General features: G+C 44.2%; 1 protein-coding gene across 4 annotated transcripts in view; it reads right to left on the minus strand.

The window, feature by feature from the left end:
- Positions 1-396: 396 nt before the first annotated feature.
- Positions 397-19,673, minus strand: part of col8a2 (collagen, type VIII, alpha 2) — a 419,777-nt gene continuing 400,500 nt past the window's right edge. For all 4 annotated transcript variants that reach the window (XM_078567142.1, XM_078567143.1, XM_078567145.1 and 1 more), the window contains one exon: positions 397-5,984. In XM_078567142.1, the coding sequence (XP_078423268.1) occupies positions 4,057-5,984 (1,928 nt within the window). In that variant the 3' untranslated portion in view covers positions 397-4,056. The remainder of the gene's footprint in view (positions 5,985-19,673) is intronic.

Consider the following 19,673-nt stretch of genomic DNA (forward strand, 5'->3'; position numbering starts at 1 on the left):
ACTGTCCTTCTATATTGGTTCATGCTTGAAAAATTGGTAACTCATGATTTTTATACCAAATCTCTTGAGTTTTAAGAGCTTGTCTCTTAACTTATGAAACAGCGGGGCATTACTGTGATAATCACTAATGTTGAATTCATAATAGTATTCTTAAACTATTTTTATATTATGGAAAGCATTTAATTGTTATAGCATGCTATTCTAACTGGATTCATACTGACAAACTATATGAATAAACTTGCAAAAGCTATAATTTTTATGCCTACAACGAAAATTGGGTTGAAAATTAAAATAATCTTTGTGACTGTGAAGCATGTTTGTAAGAAACTTCTGGCAGGAAAAAAGAAACTGGAAACATCTTGTTGCACGCACCTAAACAAAATGGACTAAGAATCATTTTTTTTTACATCAGGAAATCTTTTATTGATGTTGTATCAATACAACCAAATAGTTTAGCTTTCAAAGAAGTGTCTGTTTTTCAATTCAAATAAAATAAGAGTGCATTTTACCAGTTACTATTACAGTGCATATAAGTATTTACAAGAGAGCTATCTTTCTATATCAGACAATGATAGCTATAGAAGGTGAAATTCTTATTTCAACAAACAAGGGAGAATGTCTGTTTTTCTCCATAATTAACAACCCATTAACAAAAACCATGGGATCACACGGGTTTGAAATGTGATTTCATGCATAAACAACAGGTCATCAAAAGTTGCATATAGTATTGAACACTGGAGCGAAATTTTATCACGCTGGAATTGTTATGTTGACATTTGACTTGACAATAGATTAATGAAATACAATGTATAGCTGAAATTTTCAGATGGAATTTGTGTTGACTTTATTGTAAGAGAGCGAAGGTGTCAGTATGCTGTCTTCTAAACACTAAATTAGCAAATGCATAGCTAGATTAGTGTTAACAAACTCATACCTGTTAATCTTTCTAAGTCTTTGACCTATGCCTTTGTTTTGAATAGTGGATATCTCATACATTTTCATTTGTACATTTTGACATTATTAAGGAATGCGGAGGTGCGCATTGCACTTTTTCAGAATAATTGTAGCAGTTTAGTTTGGGAAGAAAATCAGCTTAATGTAGATGGTGGATTTTTTTGATATAAAATAAATTTTGGCAAGTCCCTCTGCATTTAACAACACTTTAAAGCAAAGATATCCAATCAGTTATTAAGATGATGTATGATTTTCACCGCAGTACTTGTGATTTGAAAATTATATTTTAATGACTGGGCCAATTATTGTCAGCAGCATGTTCTTTTGAAACTGGATTTTACCTTGCATTTTCCAATTCAATTAGTTTTGATTTGGTTATAAAAAGGGGTAATTCAATTGTCTTTCTCACAGAGTATAATTTGTGCACAGTGAATCTACATAGTTCCATAAAAACAGTTATAAAGTTCTCGGTACAGGATACTTCAGGCTGGGCATCATTTTCTACGAAGAGCCTAATTAACCAATGGTTTTGTATCATGTTTTGATTCTGTAGAATCAATCACCAACAATTAAAATTAAAGGGTCAGAAATTCTGCTCCACAGTGCCCAGGTTTTTGGTGTTATGAGTGCTGTTTTGTGCCTAAAATGGCCTCCATGCCACATATACAAAATTCTGGTGCAGGCCAAGTTGGATGCCACTTTGCCAAAGGCCAAACAAAAGGCACCCTTAACCCATGTCAGAAGCTGGCATCAGGCTATTAACATATGCAAATTAGGGGCCTAATGCCTGCTTAGGCTCCCTCATGCAACTTTGGCTTGTACCTGAAGCAACTAGCATCATTGTTGGTTGCCTCCGGGAAGATCAATGCTCATTACGGAATGAAAAAAAGGTTAGAACTCATCTTAATCACTGCTGGCCTTGGTCCTGAGATTTCCAACCTCACTCCCGGCTGATTTCCCGGCCTCCCCACAACTCCCCTTGGGCCCAACCCCGACCCTAGCCCCTACCCCACCAATCGCGCTCTATGGCCCTCCAACATTACTGCAAACTCCCACAATGTTCTTTTCTGACCTCCTAGCCTCCCCCTCCCTCATCTCAATCTGCAGCCCAAGACACTCTCTTCCCCCTTGAGTTGAGCCAATCACTTACCCAAACATTAGCACACAAACCTGTGCGGATTCCTATCACCATGCCTACAAAATGATAATGAGGGAAAGAGGCCCAAAATCCTAGGCTCCTGAGACCTCCCTATTTGAATGCAGGCTGTAAGCACTCTGGGGATGAGGAACCCAGAAAAGGAAGCTGCTGAATTTCTGGGTCAAAAAGTAGCTTTAAGTAGTTTAAGTAATAGGCAGTATTATTATTGCACTTCAATGGTAAGAAAAAAAAACTGGTAGCAACTTTGTAAAAGGCTAGATTATGGTAATGTAATTTTTGTTTGTGTTCTTTCAACTGCGTGCGCACTTGAATTTAAATTTTGCTAAATAATAGTGTATAACAATTAATGCATTACTTTGCTATTTAAATACTATTTTATTGAAAACATTCATCCCTTAAAATAAATGGGTTAATGCTTCTTAAAATACTGTTAAAATTTCATAATTTTCATAATTTGTGCTTGAAGAATCCAACTTCAAGGTTTATTTGGTCAAAGAAGGATATTACATTTTTAAAATACAAAAGAAAGGCACAGGTAAGGCATTTGAAAATTAATTAATGCAAGTCATTCAGTTGTAATAATCTTTAACTAGCTAAGGTTCAGTTGCAGAGAATTTATCAAAATTTGTAGGCATTTTGAGTGGCATATAATATTCAGCTGTATGAGATCTGAAAACATTTTACATTATAAAGTCTCTTTAAAACCTATGTAACAATCAGAAGAAACACTGACTGAAAGTTTAAAGTGACAGCTACTGCAGTCATGCCTTCCTGTGAGAAACAGTCTCACTGTTGCAAAAATGTCAAAGAAACTGCACTAATCCAATCCAGCATGAGATAAAATATAATACAGTTCCTACAGGAAACACTATGGTCCACCTCTAGATCTTTTTGAATCTGCAATGTATATCCCCTTTAAGGATCCATTACCCGATTTTACAATTGCCATGTTTTATTTTGGTGCTATTGGGTTACCATTCTCTCGTCTTAATGTTGGAATTCTTATGGCAATCATAATCAACAAGGATTTGAGTAGAGCTTGAGAAAGACAAAACATTTCACAGTCTTCGATAATGGAAAAATAGTGGCATTTATAAGTGTCAGTCCTCCAGCAGAATCAGCAAACTGAATTAAATTAGTAAGTAACTGGGCTACATGTGTCCAAGAGACTGTGTTGATTTTGATTCAGTATAGTTCAATGTTCCTTACCCTTTTAATTTCAACCAGGTTGAAGCTCAGTAACAACACAGGTCATTAAGATAATGCAAAGTACAGATAATATAAACAGTACGAAAAAGACACTTACTTTGCACTACATCGCCTAACCTTAGATTTTCTACTAGTCATCACTACATGTTAATTTGAAATTTAAAATTCAAGCAAGTTGCAGTGGTGATTATACCAATCTTCAATGTTTTAATTCTCACTCAGTATACAGTGTACACAGTTGTCTAAATTCACAATGGAACACCACTTAACATGTATTGCACTTCAAAAGGTATGATTATAATAAGTGGAATACAACCGTGTAATATAGTTTTTTTTTCTGTCAATGGTATAAATGTGTAAAAACAAGAAATGCATCCTTAGGTAGAACATTTCTCAAAAGTAGGCACAGGGAGTACAAGTATCACATACATCATATCGACTTGCATTGCAAAGGAAGTTAAGTTTTGCCTCTAACTGCTCGTATGAAAGCAACAGTTCCACGTTAAATCCATTGCAATATAAGCTGGAGGCTTGTGCAGTCTTATGGGGAAGTGTCTGATGTGTGGTTGTTATACTATGCTGGTTATCACCCAGAGGCTTTTAAGGCTTTTTTTAAATACTGGAAAACTGTAGCAACATAATAACACTTGTGCTTTTTCCAGTGAAACTCTGTTCGTCTCGATAGTTTATTGCTACACAATATATATATATCCGCTAATTCAAGTTGATCAACGTTATGTTGGGCAGAGTAGGAATCCTGAGAAAGAGGAATGGATGTATTCAGTGGAATATAACCCATTGGCTTGGTCTGAAGGCATCTGGACCCACACTTGGTCATGCTCTTTAAGTTCCAGTACAGCACTTCCTGATGCTTGATCAAGGTATCCTTTCTTATATTCATCATATGTGTACGTTGCAGGCACATTATTCTTGTACAGTGCCACCCATATATTGGTTCCTTTGATATGCACATGATAAGCAAAGTAGTAGACACCTGGTATTTGACATGTGAATAGTCCAGTTGCTGGATTGTAACCATTTTGTCCATTATACAAAATCCTATCAAACTTAATGGGTGCCCCTGATGGTGGAAATGGTGTTGTCAGAATTGCAGTGAAAGCAGGAGCTACCCTTGCAGAAATTTCTCCTCTTCCAGGTGGTTTTCCAGGTTTTCCATCCCCTGGTATTTTTGCACCGTCCACAGCTCCATCTACATGAAGGCTAGCCACACCTGTTATTTCTCCATTAATGATGATCCCCGGTGGGCCTGGTGGCCCAGGTAGCCCAGGTGGACCTTGGCTTCCCAACATGCCTGGTATGCCAGGATTTCCAGGTGGACCTGTTGGTCCTGTAATTCCTGGTTGACCTACTTTGCCATTTCCTGGCAAACCTGGTGGTCCTGGTTCTCCCCTGGGACCTGGTAAACCCATTGGCCCTATGGGCCCTGAAGGCCCCTGAAGACCAGGTATTCCTGAAGAACCCCTGGGTCCTGGTTGTCCTTCCCGTCCTGGTTCTCCTTTGGGACCTACAGGACCAGCTAATCCTGGTGCTCCAGGGACCCCTGTACGTCCAGCCTCTCCTTTTTGACCAATTTGACCGGGTGCTCCTGGAGGTCCATGTAAACCTCTCTCTCCAGGCACTCCAGGTTTCCCAGGTAACCCATTTTGTCCCTGGCCACCTTCCATTCCTTTCAAACCTGGTGGCCCAACAATACCAATTTCACCTTTGCCACCTGGTATACCTGGTTTTCCCATTAATCCCTTAGGGCCCATAGGCCCTGGAGGCCCTGTTTCGCCCTTACCTCCAGGTTCGCCATTCAAGCCATTTCTTCCTGGTTCACCATTGATTCCTGGAGCACCTGGGTTCCCAGGAGGTCCTCGCTCACCTTTAAGTCCACTTATTCCGGGCTTTGCATACCCTGGAGCTCCAGGAAGACCACGAGCCCCAGGTGGTCCAGGCTCACCTTTATGACCTTTAGATCCTGGAAAACCTGATAACCCATTTTGACCTGGTTTTCCTATACCATTCAGTCCTGGCTGTCCTGATGGCCCCTGAGGACCAGGTAGCCCTGGGGGACCAGGTTCGCCTTGAGGCCCTCCTTCACCTTTCTCACCGGGACCACCAGGTAAGCCATTAATTCCTGGCTTTCCTCTCCCAGGTAGACCCGGTATTCCAGGTTTACCTGGTGCCCCTTCCTTACCTCTTAGACCTGGAGAGCCTGGTTTCCCATATCCATTCTCACCTTTGGAACCACGATCCCCTGGAGGTCCACGTTCCCCCTTTAGACCAGGCTCTGCTCTAAGCCCTGGGGATCCAGCAGCTCCTGGGGCTCCGGGTTTACCAATGACAGAAAAACCCGAAGGCCCAGGTAATCCTGGAGGCCCAGGAAGGCCTCTGGGTCCTATATCTCCTCTGAGTCCTATATCACCCTTGGGACCTGGAATTCCTCTGATGCCTGGTTTACCAGCTTGTCCTGGCATTCCTGGTTTTCCAAAGCCTGAAAGTCCTGGTGCCCCCGGTGGGCCAGTCCGTCCTTGAAGACCTGGTTTTCCATTCCCTGGTTTCCCTGGTATTCCCGGTAACCCAGGAGGTCCTCTTGGCCCAGGCTTTCCTGGAACACCTTTTTCACCCTTGAGATCTGAAGGTAGGATCACTGGAATTTCTGTTAGAATTAAAAAAATTCAAAAAGACATGTCAGCTACCAAAAGTTAAATAATGAAATATTACTTTATGGCTTCTGATTAAACATATTATAAATTATACATATTTATTAATTTAAATGTATTAAAAGTATTTTTTTGAAATATTTATTTCTTATTGCACGTTTTTAAATTGTATTAAAAATAAAAAATATAGTTTAATTGTCCTTGACCAGAAATTGGAATTTTTTAACTTTAATTTTGAAGAGTTATGCAGTTAGCAACAGGGCTGTTATAAAAAAAATAAAATATTGTGGATGCTGGATATCTGAAATAAAAACAGAAAAGGCCACAATTACTCAGCAGGTCAGACAGCATCTGTGGAGAGAAAAACAGAGTTAACAGACTGAATTTTACAGGCCAACTGCGGGCAGCAGAGCTGGTGGGCGGATCATAAAATGGGGCACCGTACTATCGGTGGTGTGCCCACTGCTGGCCCGCACACCCCACCACAATTTTATGAGCTACAAAGGAGGCATGGGTGGGTGCTCACCTGTAGCTCACTTGAGGTCCGTAAGTGGGTAATTAACACCCGCTTAAGGGCCTCATCCCACCACCGCTCAGATTTAATGGGCAGCGGGAGAGGCCTGCACTCAGCGTGCAGCCCGACAGGTTTGCTGGCTGCTGGCCAGTGAAAGATGGGGAATGCTTCATTTCTGGGTCCCGGAGCCAATCAGAAGAACCCCCCCCCGCTCCCCCCCCCCCCCCCCCCCCCCACCCTCCGAACTGGTTTCCCCTCCCCATGTCCACTCTCCCCTCCCTTGCGCTGGGCGAAGGAACTGAATAGGTACTTTGCGTCATTCTTCACGGTGGAAGACACGAGTAACATCCCCAAAGTTCAAGAGAGTCGGGGGGCAGAGGGGAGTATGGTGGTCATTACCAAGGATAAGGTGCTAGGAAAATCGAAAGCTCTGAAGGTGGATAAATCACCTGGACCAGATGGATTACACCCCAGAGTTCTGAAGGAGATAGCTGAAGAGATAGTGGAGGCGTTAGTGGTGATCTTTCAGGAATCACTGGAGTCAGGGAGGTTCCCAGAGGACTGGAAAATCACTAATGTAACCCCCCCTGTTTAAGAAGGGAGTGAGGCAAAAGACGGGAAATTACAGGCCGATTAGCCTGACCTCGGTCGTTGGTAAGATCTTAGAGTCCATTATTAAGGATGAGATTTCAGAATACTTGGAAGTGCATGGTAAAATAGGGCAAAGTCAGCGTGGTTTCATCAAGGGGAGGTCATGCCTGACAAATCTGTTAGAATTCTTTGAAGAGGTAACAAGTAGGTTAGACAAAGGAGAGCCAATGGATGTTATCTACTTGGACTTCCAGAAGGCCTTTGACAAGGTGCCGCACAGGAGGCTGCTCAGTAAGATAAGAGCCCATGGTGTTAGAGGCAAGGTATTAGCATGGATAGAAGATTGGCTGTCTGGCAGGAGGCAGAGAGTGGGGATTAGGGGATCCTTCTCAGGATGGCGGCCGGTGACTAGTGGAGTTCCGCAGGGGTCAGTGTTGGGACCACAACTTTTCACTTTATACATTAATGATCTAGATGAAGGAACTGAGGGCATTCTGGCTAAGTTTGCAGATGATACAAAGACAGGTGGAGGGACGGGTAGTATTGAGGAGGCGGGGAGGCTGCAGAAGGATTTGGACAGGTTAGGAGAATGGGCAAAGAAGTGGCAGATGGAATACAACGTGGGGAAGTGTGAGGTCATGCACTTTGGTAGGAAGAATAGAGGTATTGACTATTTTCTAAATGGGGAGAGAATTCAGAAAACTGGAGTGCAAAGGGACTTGGGAGTCCTAGTCCAGGATTCTCTCAAGGTTAACTTGCAGGTTGAGCCGGTAGTTAGGAAGGCAAATGCAATATTGGCATTTATTTCGAGAGGACTAGAATATAAAAGCAGGGCTGTGCTGCTGAGGCTTTATAAGGCTCTGGTCAGACCATATTTAGAATACTGTGAGCAATTTTGGGCCCCATACCTCAGGAAGGATGTTCTAGCTCTGGAGAGGGTCCAGAGGAGGTTCACGAAAACGATCCCAGGAATGAAAGGCTTAACATATGAGGAACATTTGAGGACTCTGGGTCTATTCTCGATGGAGTTTAGAAGGATGAGGGGGGATTTGATTGAAACTTACAGAATACTGAAAGGCCTGGATAGAGTGGACGTGGGGAAGATGTTTCCATTAGTAGGAGAGACTAGGACCCGAGGGCACAGTCTCAGAGTAAAGGGAAGACCTTTTAGAACAGAGATGAGGAGAAACTTCTTTAGCCAGAGAATGGTGAATCAATGGAATTTATTGCCACAGAAGGCTGTGGAGGCCAAGTCATTGAGTGTATTTAAGACCGAGATAGATAGGTTCTTGATTGGTAAGGGGATCAAAGGTTACGGGGAGAAGGCGGGAGAATGGGGTTGAGAAACTTATTAGCCATGATTGAATGGCGGAGCAGACTCGATGAGCTGAATGGCCTAATTTCTGCTCCTATATCTTATGGTCTTCTAGCTACTGGTCTGGAATCTAAATCATCATCTGCTATCTGTTAATAAAGACAAATGTGGCTAGATGACCTTCTAGCCTCTTTTATATTTGTTTTCAGAATGTGATACATATTAGCTAGGGCATGTGTCTTGGCCATGCCTGATTGATCTGGTAGGTTTGTGGCGGTTCTTCTTCTGGAGTCCTCATGGTGACAGTGGTCTCTTCATGTGCTAAGTGAGTAATTCCAGGATGTTGACCGAGCAATGATGAAGACATCTCAATATATGGCCGTCAGGATGATGTGTGTCTTGGAGTGGAACCTGGAGGAGATGGGCATTTCCAGGATATTACTTCTCTTATCCTTCTCAATGGCAGAGGTAAATGCTACCAAAATAAGCTTATCACTTCACTGCAATGTGCGCTGTAGATAGCGCATATTGCCAACACGATTTGCCAGGAGTGAAAGAGTTAGGATAATGAGTCCTTTTCTTGTAAGAAATAGCCATAGCCAGGTTATGTGGCATGGATGTTACCTGCCACGTCAATACACCAGATTCTGCTGTAAGTTGGCATGGGCTGCCAAGGATGAATATGATGAGCTGTTCATGAATTTCCTTATTCAGATCCTTAGATTGAGGAAGATTTTTGAAGATGGATTAACTGAGGATGCTACCCTAAGGAACTCTGCTGGCCCCAAAATTGAGTGTTGATGAGCAAATATTGGTGAGTGGATATTGTTTAATGGCACTAGTGAGGGTTGTTTCCATCTGGGAGGAGGCTGATTGGACAGTAATTGGCTGGGTCATATTTGTTCGGCTTTTTGTGGCTATATAATATTTAGTCAGCTTTCCATTTTATCAGGGAGATGCTAGTGTCATAGCTGCATACAGACGGAAGGAAAAATCTAGAACTCTCTCCCCCAAGAGGCCCTGGATGCAGGATCTAAAGAAACTTTCAAGATTGAGATCAGTAGATTTTTGTTAGGTAGCGTCATTAAGTGATATGGGCCAGAATTTTACGTCCCGTAGGCAGGTGCGCACCCGACCTAAGCAGGCGTGAGGTCGCACGAAATGATGTCGGGCGAGCGTCCCGACGTCATTGCGCAATCGTGCGATATTTCACTCGGCGGGCACATACAAAAGTCAGAAGAGTGCCCGCCGACAATTAAGTGGGCAAAATTCAGGCCATGGAGTTCAGGTAAACAAATGGAGTTGAGGTACTGATAAGCCATGATTTAATTGAATGGTGGAACAGGCTCAAGGGGCTGAATGACCTACTCCTGTTCCTATGTTCCTGTGCGCTGGAATAGCGTGAGTGATGGCTGCTTCAGGTATGCAGCACAAAAACTTGGATTTTGTCAGGGTCAATCGGCTTAACTATAACCAGTGTACTCAGCCACATCTTAATGGAATATGGGTAATCTAAATTGCATGGATATTGGCATCTATGACAACAAAGACCTCAGGAAGTTCTGTTATCATTGTTGTAGGTCTGAGATGAGGTTCTCCTTGGACTGGATTGACTGAGACTGCTGGAGGCAAGGCTGTTAGTTAACTTTACCTTTTATTGAACTTTCTACTAACTATGTAAAATATAAGGTTTGAGCGCCAGGCTTCACACACGGCTACCTCTCAGCATACTCTGTTGTCTTGTGATCTTATATCACTAATGATGTAGACTAATGATGTCTATTTACATATTTAACATTAAACCTTTATACTGTTAGGAGAACCAAACTTACCTCATTGAGCAGGGAGGTCGGGAACTCTAAGACCTGACAGGCCTGGGGAATTGTGCGCCTGCGTGGGCCGGGAGTGGGCAGCACGTATTAAAGGGCTTGGCCATCCTGACAGTGGTAGGCCTGCGTAAAAAGAAAAATAAAGAAATGGTGCGAAAACCCAGATATTGTGACTGGGAACAGAGCGCCATTGTCAAGAACAGTCCCAGGCAAGGGACAGGGAGAGAAGTCCCAGTTAAGGAGAAAAGGAGCAGGGAAAGAGGCTCCAGGGAGAAGAAGGGTTGTGATTGGTTTAGGAGAAATCCTGGCAATCAAAGAGAGCCCAGGAGAATCCCTGAAGGTCCAAGAAGACAGCAGAAGATTTGTGACTCTATTCTGTTGGCCGTTGAGTGAAGGTACCCCTTTGGAACAGTCGTATTCTGCTTGGCACGGCTGAAGAGCTGAAGCTGTGCTTGCGAGTTAGTGCTTGAGTGCAGACTTGGGAATCCAGGGGAATGGAATCTCAGGAGATGAGATTGAAATCCTGCGAGGTCGGCCATTGTTGAGGCCACCTGTGTTGGAATGACTTTTGGAGAGAATTCCAAGGTGACATCTTTGAAGGTGAAGATTGAAACCCCTCATGAGAGAGACAGAGGTCTCACAATGTTTACTGACATCTGGATGGGTTGCTAAGAACTCCATGGACTCTGTCCTGGCTGCATTTGCTACTCAGTGTGCAGTGTGGTGTGCTCGACCATAGTTTGCATGTTAGTTCACGTGTACCTCATATTAACCCTGAATGTTAGAGTATAAGATAGATACTGTAAATTATTTTATCCTTCCGACCTTGTATAGGAAAGTTTATTTTTGTTTGTTGGTAATCCGAGGAATTTTGGTAGCCTTATTTTCTTAGCATGTGTCGTGAATCTCAAACCTTGCCTACTTTAAACAAAAAGTTATTGGTCCCTAATTGGATCATACCAAAAATTGGGGGGCTGATCCAGGATCATAACAGCACTGCAGAGATGGCTGAGTAGGATTGATTGGCACTCCTGATTAAATTTATGTACAAAGGCTGCAGCATTTTCTGTTGTGCTCATTTTCCACTTTCTCCCATTGTTCAGGAAAGGGATATGTATTGGGGCAGAATTTTGCCCTTGGTGGGCGTGCGGGCCCCACCAGCTTGGCGGCGGGCGGGCAGCTGAACTCCGCCGCCGAAATGGGGTCTGCCGCCATTTTGAGTGGGCGGGCCTTAATTGGCAGCAGGCTGCCTGACAGGAAGCGTGCGGAGGGGGGAGGGATTCCCCAACTGTCAAAGTGCGCGCATTCGCGCAAAAGAGCACACAGCTCCCTGAGACTAAGTGCTGTCTCAGGGAGATTACTGACAGTCTAAAAAACTTTAAAAATAGAAAAATCAAAAAATTATTAACATGTCTCCCTCATGTGACAATGTCACACGAGATGGGACATGTTAATAAATATGACTAAAACTTTATTAAACTTTTTAGAAACAGACATGAAACCTCATCCCACCAGTGGATGAGGTTTCATGTTTTTTCAGAAGCCCGCTGGGGCTCCTGGCCTGCCCACCAGCCTTAAGGTTACTCTTTCGAGTTATCAACAGTCACAGATTGCAACTCTTTTCGAGTACAATCACAGTTCTTGGTTTCCGGGAGTGGGACATGAACCCACAACCCTCTGATTCAAAGGCAAGGGTGCTATGAACTGAGCCACAGCTGACACCTCCCAGCCTTAAGGTTGGATGGGCAGGACCTTCAATTATCTTAATTATCCTGTCAATGGCCTCAATTGGCCATTGATAGGTTGACGGACGGACAGCTGATTTCGCTGTCCACCCACCTTCCTAAAGATTTAAATGAACTGGGATGATATCAGGGGTTCCTCCCAACGTTATTCCGTGTCATTTTCGCGTCGGTGAACGGGCCCCGCCCCCAACTCACTGACTGGAAAATTCTGGCCAATTGATTGTTCTCCTCCTAACAGTTGCTTTATTTTTCAGAACAATTCTGAATTAGTTGTGATAGGGCTGCAGAACTTTACTGTAATGGACTACCTTGATGTTAAAAGGGTATCTCCTTTCAGAGCAAAGGACCAGAAGAACATTCTCTACTGCGTAGTGCAAAAGGGGTCTGGATGGAGACAACAGAAAAATGATTGGATGATAGGAATAAGTGGGAAGAAATTTCCTCATCTCTGAAAGATTGCCAAGATAATTGTGCTCACATTTTATTTAATTTTACGAGGTTGCCTTACAATGCATTTTAACAGCACTCTGCAGTATATTTGATGGGGCATCATGGAAAATGTGCAACACTCTGCAACTGTTTATCAAAATATAACTCTTTTAACATGACATTCAATCAACATGCCTGCTCTTTGGCTGACGAAGTGAGACAAAAACCAAGCCTGCAGCCAACATAAGGCAGCTGGATGTTGAATTTTCAGAATCATAAAACCAATAATTTCTGCAACTGGTTAAGACAGGTTTTGTTTTTCTCCACTTGTCTCTTCACAGGTCAAGTTTGTGTAAAACGCTAGTTATAGATTAGCCAGTACTGCATATCTCATATCTCCTTTGGTCGTACTTTATTTCCTCCAAATCTACCAATTGGATGGTGGGGGGCGGGGGGGGGGCGGGTGGGGGAGGGGTGGTGTGTGTGGCTAAAACCTGAGTCTTATCAGGCGCAGGAGGAGCACAGTTATAAGGAAGCATGCAAAGCAAAAATACTGAAATCTAAGGACGCTGGTACCTAAACCCAATGAGTCATTCTCCAAAGAGGGTTCTGCAGGCATTAAAAGCCACTCCTGAGGCCCCAGCAATCCATGCAGAGGAGTTTCACCTCAGATTGGATGGCCACCACCTCCATTCCTTCAATAGTTATTTATTTTGATGACTGCAAGGACGCCACTATTTTGAGGTGCCCTCTCAATCACCTACCCAACCCAGCAGCACCCACCTCTCTGCCGGTAGGCTTATAGGTGCTGTTTTTGAGCTGGCAGCATTGAGCTTGCCTGTCATTCTTAATAGGACTCATTTGGTGCCAATTGTGGTGTCCCAAAACTCCTGCATCCTGAGAACTGTCAGCCAATCGGAGGCTGGCAGCTATACATTGCTTGCCAGTGCCACTGGGGAGCTGGTGGCTGCTGCCAGTGGCCCAGGATTTCCAAGTGACACATGTGACAGGTGAGTGATGGCAGGAGAGCGTCGTGAGGTGGGAGTTGCAGGGTGAGGGGTTGGCAGCAAGGGCAAGGGAATAACTCTCAGTGGGCTACCCCTTCCCTATACTGGATTCCTAAATCAGGCACTGAGTGCCTGACAATGAGGGACCCTCTACCGGCCCGGAAGCCTGCAGGCAACCCTGATAGGATTTGTTTTTCGGGCTTCCCGCATGACGAGGTGGGAAGGTAGCGGGGTCCCCACACTCAGCCCTCCCACTCAATTAAATGCCCTCCAACCACCAAACTTCCCTCAGGAGAGGGCATTAAATTCTGTACAATGGGTCCAAGGTAGGCGTTTATGGTTAGAGCAGGTTTGTCCAACTGGCAGCTTGCGGGTCACATTGCGGCCCGCGAAGTGCCTCAATGTGGCCTGCGGAGCCACTGTTCGAAAGCCAGTAAGACTGGCCTGTAAGCTCAAAATTCAGGTAAGTGAATTTCAAGACTTTGCAAGGGGCCGCTCTTCCAATCACAGGCTGTTCCTTTCCTGTGTTTGCTGCTGATAGCTCAGTAGTGAGCCTAGCAACAGTAAATAAGGAAGAGAAACAGCCTCGGATTGGAGGAGCCACGAACAGCTGCAGCTGTCAGTGTGCTGAGGGCTGCCAGACCCCGGTGAAGTGAAGGTGTGGCGGGGCCGGGATCCGGGACGGGCCAAGGTGCTGCAGGGAGCGTGTGTGTGATGGACTGTGTGTTTGAGGGAGTGTATGTGTCTGGGAGGGAGCGTGTGTGGGAGGGAGCGTGTGTGTGATGGACTGTGTGTATGAGGGAGCGTATCCGTGTGGGAGGGAGCTTATATGGGAGAGAGCGTGTGTGGGAGTCTCGGAGAGAGTCTGTATGGCTTACTCCCAGTCTCAGGTTTCTCACTCACTGTCATCGTCACATACCAACACATATACACATACAGCTATTCACAGTGGGTGAGGGTGAGTGAGTGAGTGCCCTGAGACTGGGAGTGAACCGGACACACACATTCTCTCACCCTTTCACGCTCTGGTTATTTTTATTAATTACTCTTTTTTAATGTAACAATTTTATGGTTATGACATTGCTTTACTTTTACTTCGAAATTGTTTCTTTTCTTAATACATCAACTTATTTTTTTTAAAATTCAGTTTATTGTTGTGCCAAACCTTAACTTTCCAAAATTTGCTCATTGGCCCTCTTGAGCGAGAAAAAAATGCAAATGTGGCCCCCCCCCAAGTGAAAAGGTTGGACAAGCCTGGATTAGGGCAATTTAGCAGAGGGAGAGGGAAAACTGGAAATTCTGGCCAAGAGAAGAGGGCATCCATGGCTCAAGAATGTGGTGGAAAAAGGCAAGTAGACACTAAGGGCATGGATTTCCCCCTTCCGCCACTGCCATCCATACCCCCTCCCACCCAAGCAACTTCACTCAACTCTTCCATGACCAGTGGCCGTGGGGCACCCATCCATCAGCACATGTCTTAAAAAGTCAGAGCAGTAGTTATGATCTAGGGGGGATTTTCCCCTCATTGGGTGGGCACGTCGGGTGGGCCCAGGAGCGGCCGCACAACGATCCACAGCTCGTGATCAGGCCCTGACCATAATTTCACACTGGCTGACCAATTAATGGCCAGCCAGGGTGAATAGAGCACTGATAACTTCAGCACTGCTGGGGTGGGCGCGGGCGCTGAAGTGTGCACATGCACGCGGGTGCGCTCAGTGAAAGCTCCCTGAAGGCACAGAGCTGCCTCAGGGAGCTGAAGATATTTAACATTAAAAATAAAGAAATCAAAAATAAGGAAAACATGTCCCCTCATGTGACTCTGAGCAGGGACATGTTAAAAATGAGTTTTCACATTTTTTTTTTTTAAATCACTGTTCGAAACCTCATCTCGCCCGTGGATGAGCTTTCGCAAAAAATGCAAAGATCGCTTGGCCTATTTGCCCACCTGACAGCCATAAGGTTGGATAGGCAGGGAAAATTTCACTTTAATTAATTAATTAATGGGCTTATCAGCCCTCTTCAGTGTCGGCGGGCATGCTGCCGACTTTCGCGTGCACCCACTAACTGAAATATCGCACGAGTGCGCAATGACGTCGGGAGGCTCGCCCGCACGTCATCGTGCACTACTTCACGCTCGTGCATGTCGGGCGTGCGCCCGCATGTCGAGCTGGAAATCCTGGCCCTAAAGTTGTTAAACACAATGTTAAAACCAGAAGGCTGTAAAGTGTCTAATAGAAAGAAGAAATGCTGTTCTTGGAGCTTGCATTGAGCTGCAATGGAACTGTGTAGAAAAGAGAGAGGTGGGAGTGGGATGGAGAGTTGAAGTAGAAAGTGATCAAACACTCAGCAATGTGCTTGCCGACTGAAAAAAAAAGTGCAATTAATTATGTCAAATTGTCCCTTTCTCTGAAACTGGCAGGATTGTCCTGGGCATTTTGAATGAGTCCAGCTGCAAAGGTCACATATTTGATTGCCAAATATTGAGAAATCGCCATTGACAAACATGGCGAACCCAGGAGGGCCACAAACAATTTCAAGTCCCAGAGTCATTAAGGTTTTCAGAACACTGTTGCTTCTGAGAGGATGATCTGTGGTGTAATATCAAAGAATGCAAGGGAACAACTCAGCCCACTGAGATTTTCATAAAAATTATGACAGCGATCCAGTGACCATCAACAATACGGAAAAGGTCAACCACCGTCAAATACGAACTACGTTACCTAGATGTTTTGCAAGACATTCTGTAAAATTTATTCCAATCATTTTGCACTTGTATACCTACGCACTAAAATAATGTATACACTTGAATAATCAATCTCGTGTAAAAGTCAAGCCCCGACTTTCCAAGGGCACTCTGCTCCGACTCAGCTCACTGCCCCGCTCCACGCTCAGAATAACACAGCTGAGACCAGGGGCAGAGTTTTGCCCCCGGATGGCGGGCAGGCCCCACCGGCTCGACAGCGGGCGGACAGCCGACCCCCACCACCAAAACAGGGCCCGCCGCCATTTTGAGTGGGCGGGCCAATTAAGGCCCGCCCAGCGGCCTGCCCAACAGGAAGTGCTATGGGCTTCCTGTGCAGGGTGGGGGAGGGATTCCCCATCTGTCAAAGTGCGCACTTTCAGGCATGCGCGCGAAAGAGCGCACACACTCCCTGAGGCAAAGTCCTGTCTCAGGGAGATTCGTGAAAGGTAAGTAAAGTCTAAAAATAGATAAATATTAAAATTATTAACATGCCCCCCTCATGTGACAATGTCACACGAGATGGGACATGTTAATAATAAACACATAAAATTTATTAAATTTTTAAAAAACGGACATGAAACTTCATCCCGCCAGTGGATGAGGTTTCATGTATTATCAGGAGCCCGCCGGGGCTCCTGGCCTGCCCGCCAGCCTTAAGGTTGGACGGGCAGGTCTTTAATTATCTTAATTAACCTGTCAATGGCCTCAATTGGCCATTGACAGGTCAGCGGGCGGACAGCTGATTTCGCTGTCTGCCCACCTTCCTAAAAATTTAAAGGGACCGGGATGATGTCGGGGGTTCCTCCCGACGTCATCCCGCGTCATTTTCCCGTTGGCGAGCGGGCCCCGCCCCCAAATCGCCGAGGGGAAAATCCTGGCCCAGGATTTGAAGCAGAAGTTTCCTGATCTAAATCATAGATAAATCTATGCTAAATCATAGAGTGCAATTTGCCCACTGAGATACCTTTAGTAAAAGGTTGATTTCTCATTGAAATGATGGACGTAGATTGAAACAAACTGCAGTGTGTGTGTGTGTGCACCAGCCCAAGAGTTATCTGCATGGAGTAACCAGCTGGCTGTGTGAGCCACAAGCATCATTAGTTGAAAGTAAGCCCCTCAAAAACAAATTGGAATAGAGACTGAAAACCAGCACGGTTCTCTGCTGGCTGTGAGAGTCAATAGTTGAAAGTAAGCCCCTCAAAAACATTATCTGCCTAAAAGATAAGTCTCAAAAATTTGACTTTTATATGAGTGGTACACTATTTATATGTCATATAAACAAAGTATACATGATGAATCAGTAAATAAAATTCAGCTTTGGATGCTCCTTGGTCGGAACAATGAATAGAGAACATCTATCTGATGTTGGCTATATCTGCCTGAATTTCTGGATTTGACCATAAATAGGAACATCAGTCAAACTCTTGCCTCTGCAGTGCTCACACGCAACAAATGATGCTGCAGCAGTTCAAACAGCTACAGCATCAGTTGAAGTCCAGAAAACCTACTGAGGAAGAAAACCGAGTGTCTTGACCATTTGTGGAATGTCCTGGCAAAAGAACTGTCAATTTCATCGCTGCCGCAATAAGAGTGCTGCTTTAGAAGGTGAGCCCTATGGAGAGCTTCCTGTTTGGCATTCAACAGAGAACAGTACAGAATGCTTGAAAGAAGGTGATACCCAAAATGAGTGCTGTGTCCAGCACTGGCAGGAGTTGGAAGGCAGCAAGGGAAGACTATCTAAAGGCTTTCCATACCTGGTCAATGGCTAGTGTGCATGTCGCAGAAAAGTGTTACTTCTCAATTTGTTACAAATTTACTGCTGCCCAAATCAAAGCGCTCACACAACTTTACAACTCTTACATTGCTTAACATACATGGCTGTACTATAGGGCAAACACTCAGGCCACAACTGAAAACAGGAATTATTGTTAGGATGACTTATTAAAAGGGATTCATACAAAAATAAATCTTCTAACACAATCTAGTTGCCTGATACATGTTCATTTAATCATACTCAAATGCTGGGATGCCGGATGGGTGTCAATGCATCACTTGAAACGATCAATATCAACACAATTTTAATGTTTCCCGGGTGAGATGACGTGGAAGAGGGCCCTGAAATTTCAGACCACTGACAACATCTGAGAAGGTTGCACTCAATGTAATTGGCCCAAAGAACACAAAGGGAATGGGCATGGTAAAACCAAAGATGTCACCCAAGTTGAGCAATCGTACTATCTTTCACTTGCTGGGTCCACTTTGCCTGCTCATTTATTTTCGCACAGGCAAAAAATACTCGAGCATTATTGCATAAAGCATATTGCATGTAGTCTCTATTTGAAGCTTTACCTTCCAGCTATGTATTTCTCTCATTGTGACAATTGATGATGGAAGCAGAGTGCTGTCCTGTTTCAAACATAAACTTTCTTGCTATATCTTTATCAGATAGTATTTTAAATGGACCATGTAATGGGAATTAAGATGTGCTTCTATTCATTGGAAACAAAACAGAATTCCTTCATCTTTGTGTGTGGGGAAGTGAAACAATACAGAAATACTTTCTGGAGGATACCAATGAGTTTCAAATTGAGGTGACCTATCTCTATGTTAATGCCTGTGAAGAGAATGCAACTAGGTTAAGATTGTTCGAGTAATATTTTAAATGATATTATTTGTAAGTTTGCCACTCTAAGGTTAAATAGAAACACACACTCTGATTGCCACTGTTTGGTTTTGGGGCTACTCTCCAACTCTCCAAAGCAACTCTCCAAACAGTGATAAAAACAAAAAGCTAAAAGCTACTGCGGATGCTGGAAATCCAAAACAAAAACAGAATTACCTGGAAAAACTCAGCAGGTCTGGCAGCATCGGCGGAGAAGAAATCAGTTAACGTTTCGAGCCTTCATGGCCCTTCGGCAGAACTGAAGCATAGTTAGGAGAAAGGAGAAATATAAACTGGTTTAAGGTGGGTTTATGCTGGTTTAGCATTTCACTTGCATTTCCCCTAACCTAGTCTACTGCATTCGTTGCTCCCAATGCGGTCTCCTCTACATTGGAGAGACCAAATGCAAACTGGGCGACCGTTTTGCGGAACACCTGCGGTCTGTCCGCAAGAAAGACCCAAACCTCCCTGTCGCTTGCCATTTTAACACTCCACCCTGTTCTCTTGCCCACATGTCTGTCCTTGGCTTGCTGCATTGTTCCAGTGAAGCCCAACACAAACTGGAGGAACAGCACCTCATCTTCTGACTAGGCACTTTACAGCCTTCCGGGCTGAATATTGAATTCAACAACTTTAGATCTTAAACTCCCCCTCCCCCCATCCCCACCCCGTTTCTCCCCCCCCCCTTTTTTTTCAATAATTTATATAGATTCTTCTTTCCCCACCTATTTCCATTATTTTTAAATCTAAAACTAAAACCTTGTTAGTCTGTCCACCCCACCCCCACTAGAGCTGTACTTTGAGTATCCTGTCTTCCATTCTTAATTAGCACTTTTCTTAGACAAATATC

This window comes from Cetorhinus maximus, chromosome 21 (genome assembly GCF_964194155.1).
Source record: "Cetorhinus maximus chromosome 21, sCetMax3.hap1.1, whole genome shotgun sequence".
Lineage (NCBI taxonomy): Eukaryota > Metazoa > Chordata > Chondrichthyes > Lamniformes > Cetorhinidae > Cetorhinus > Cetorhinus maximus.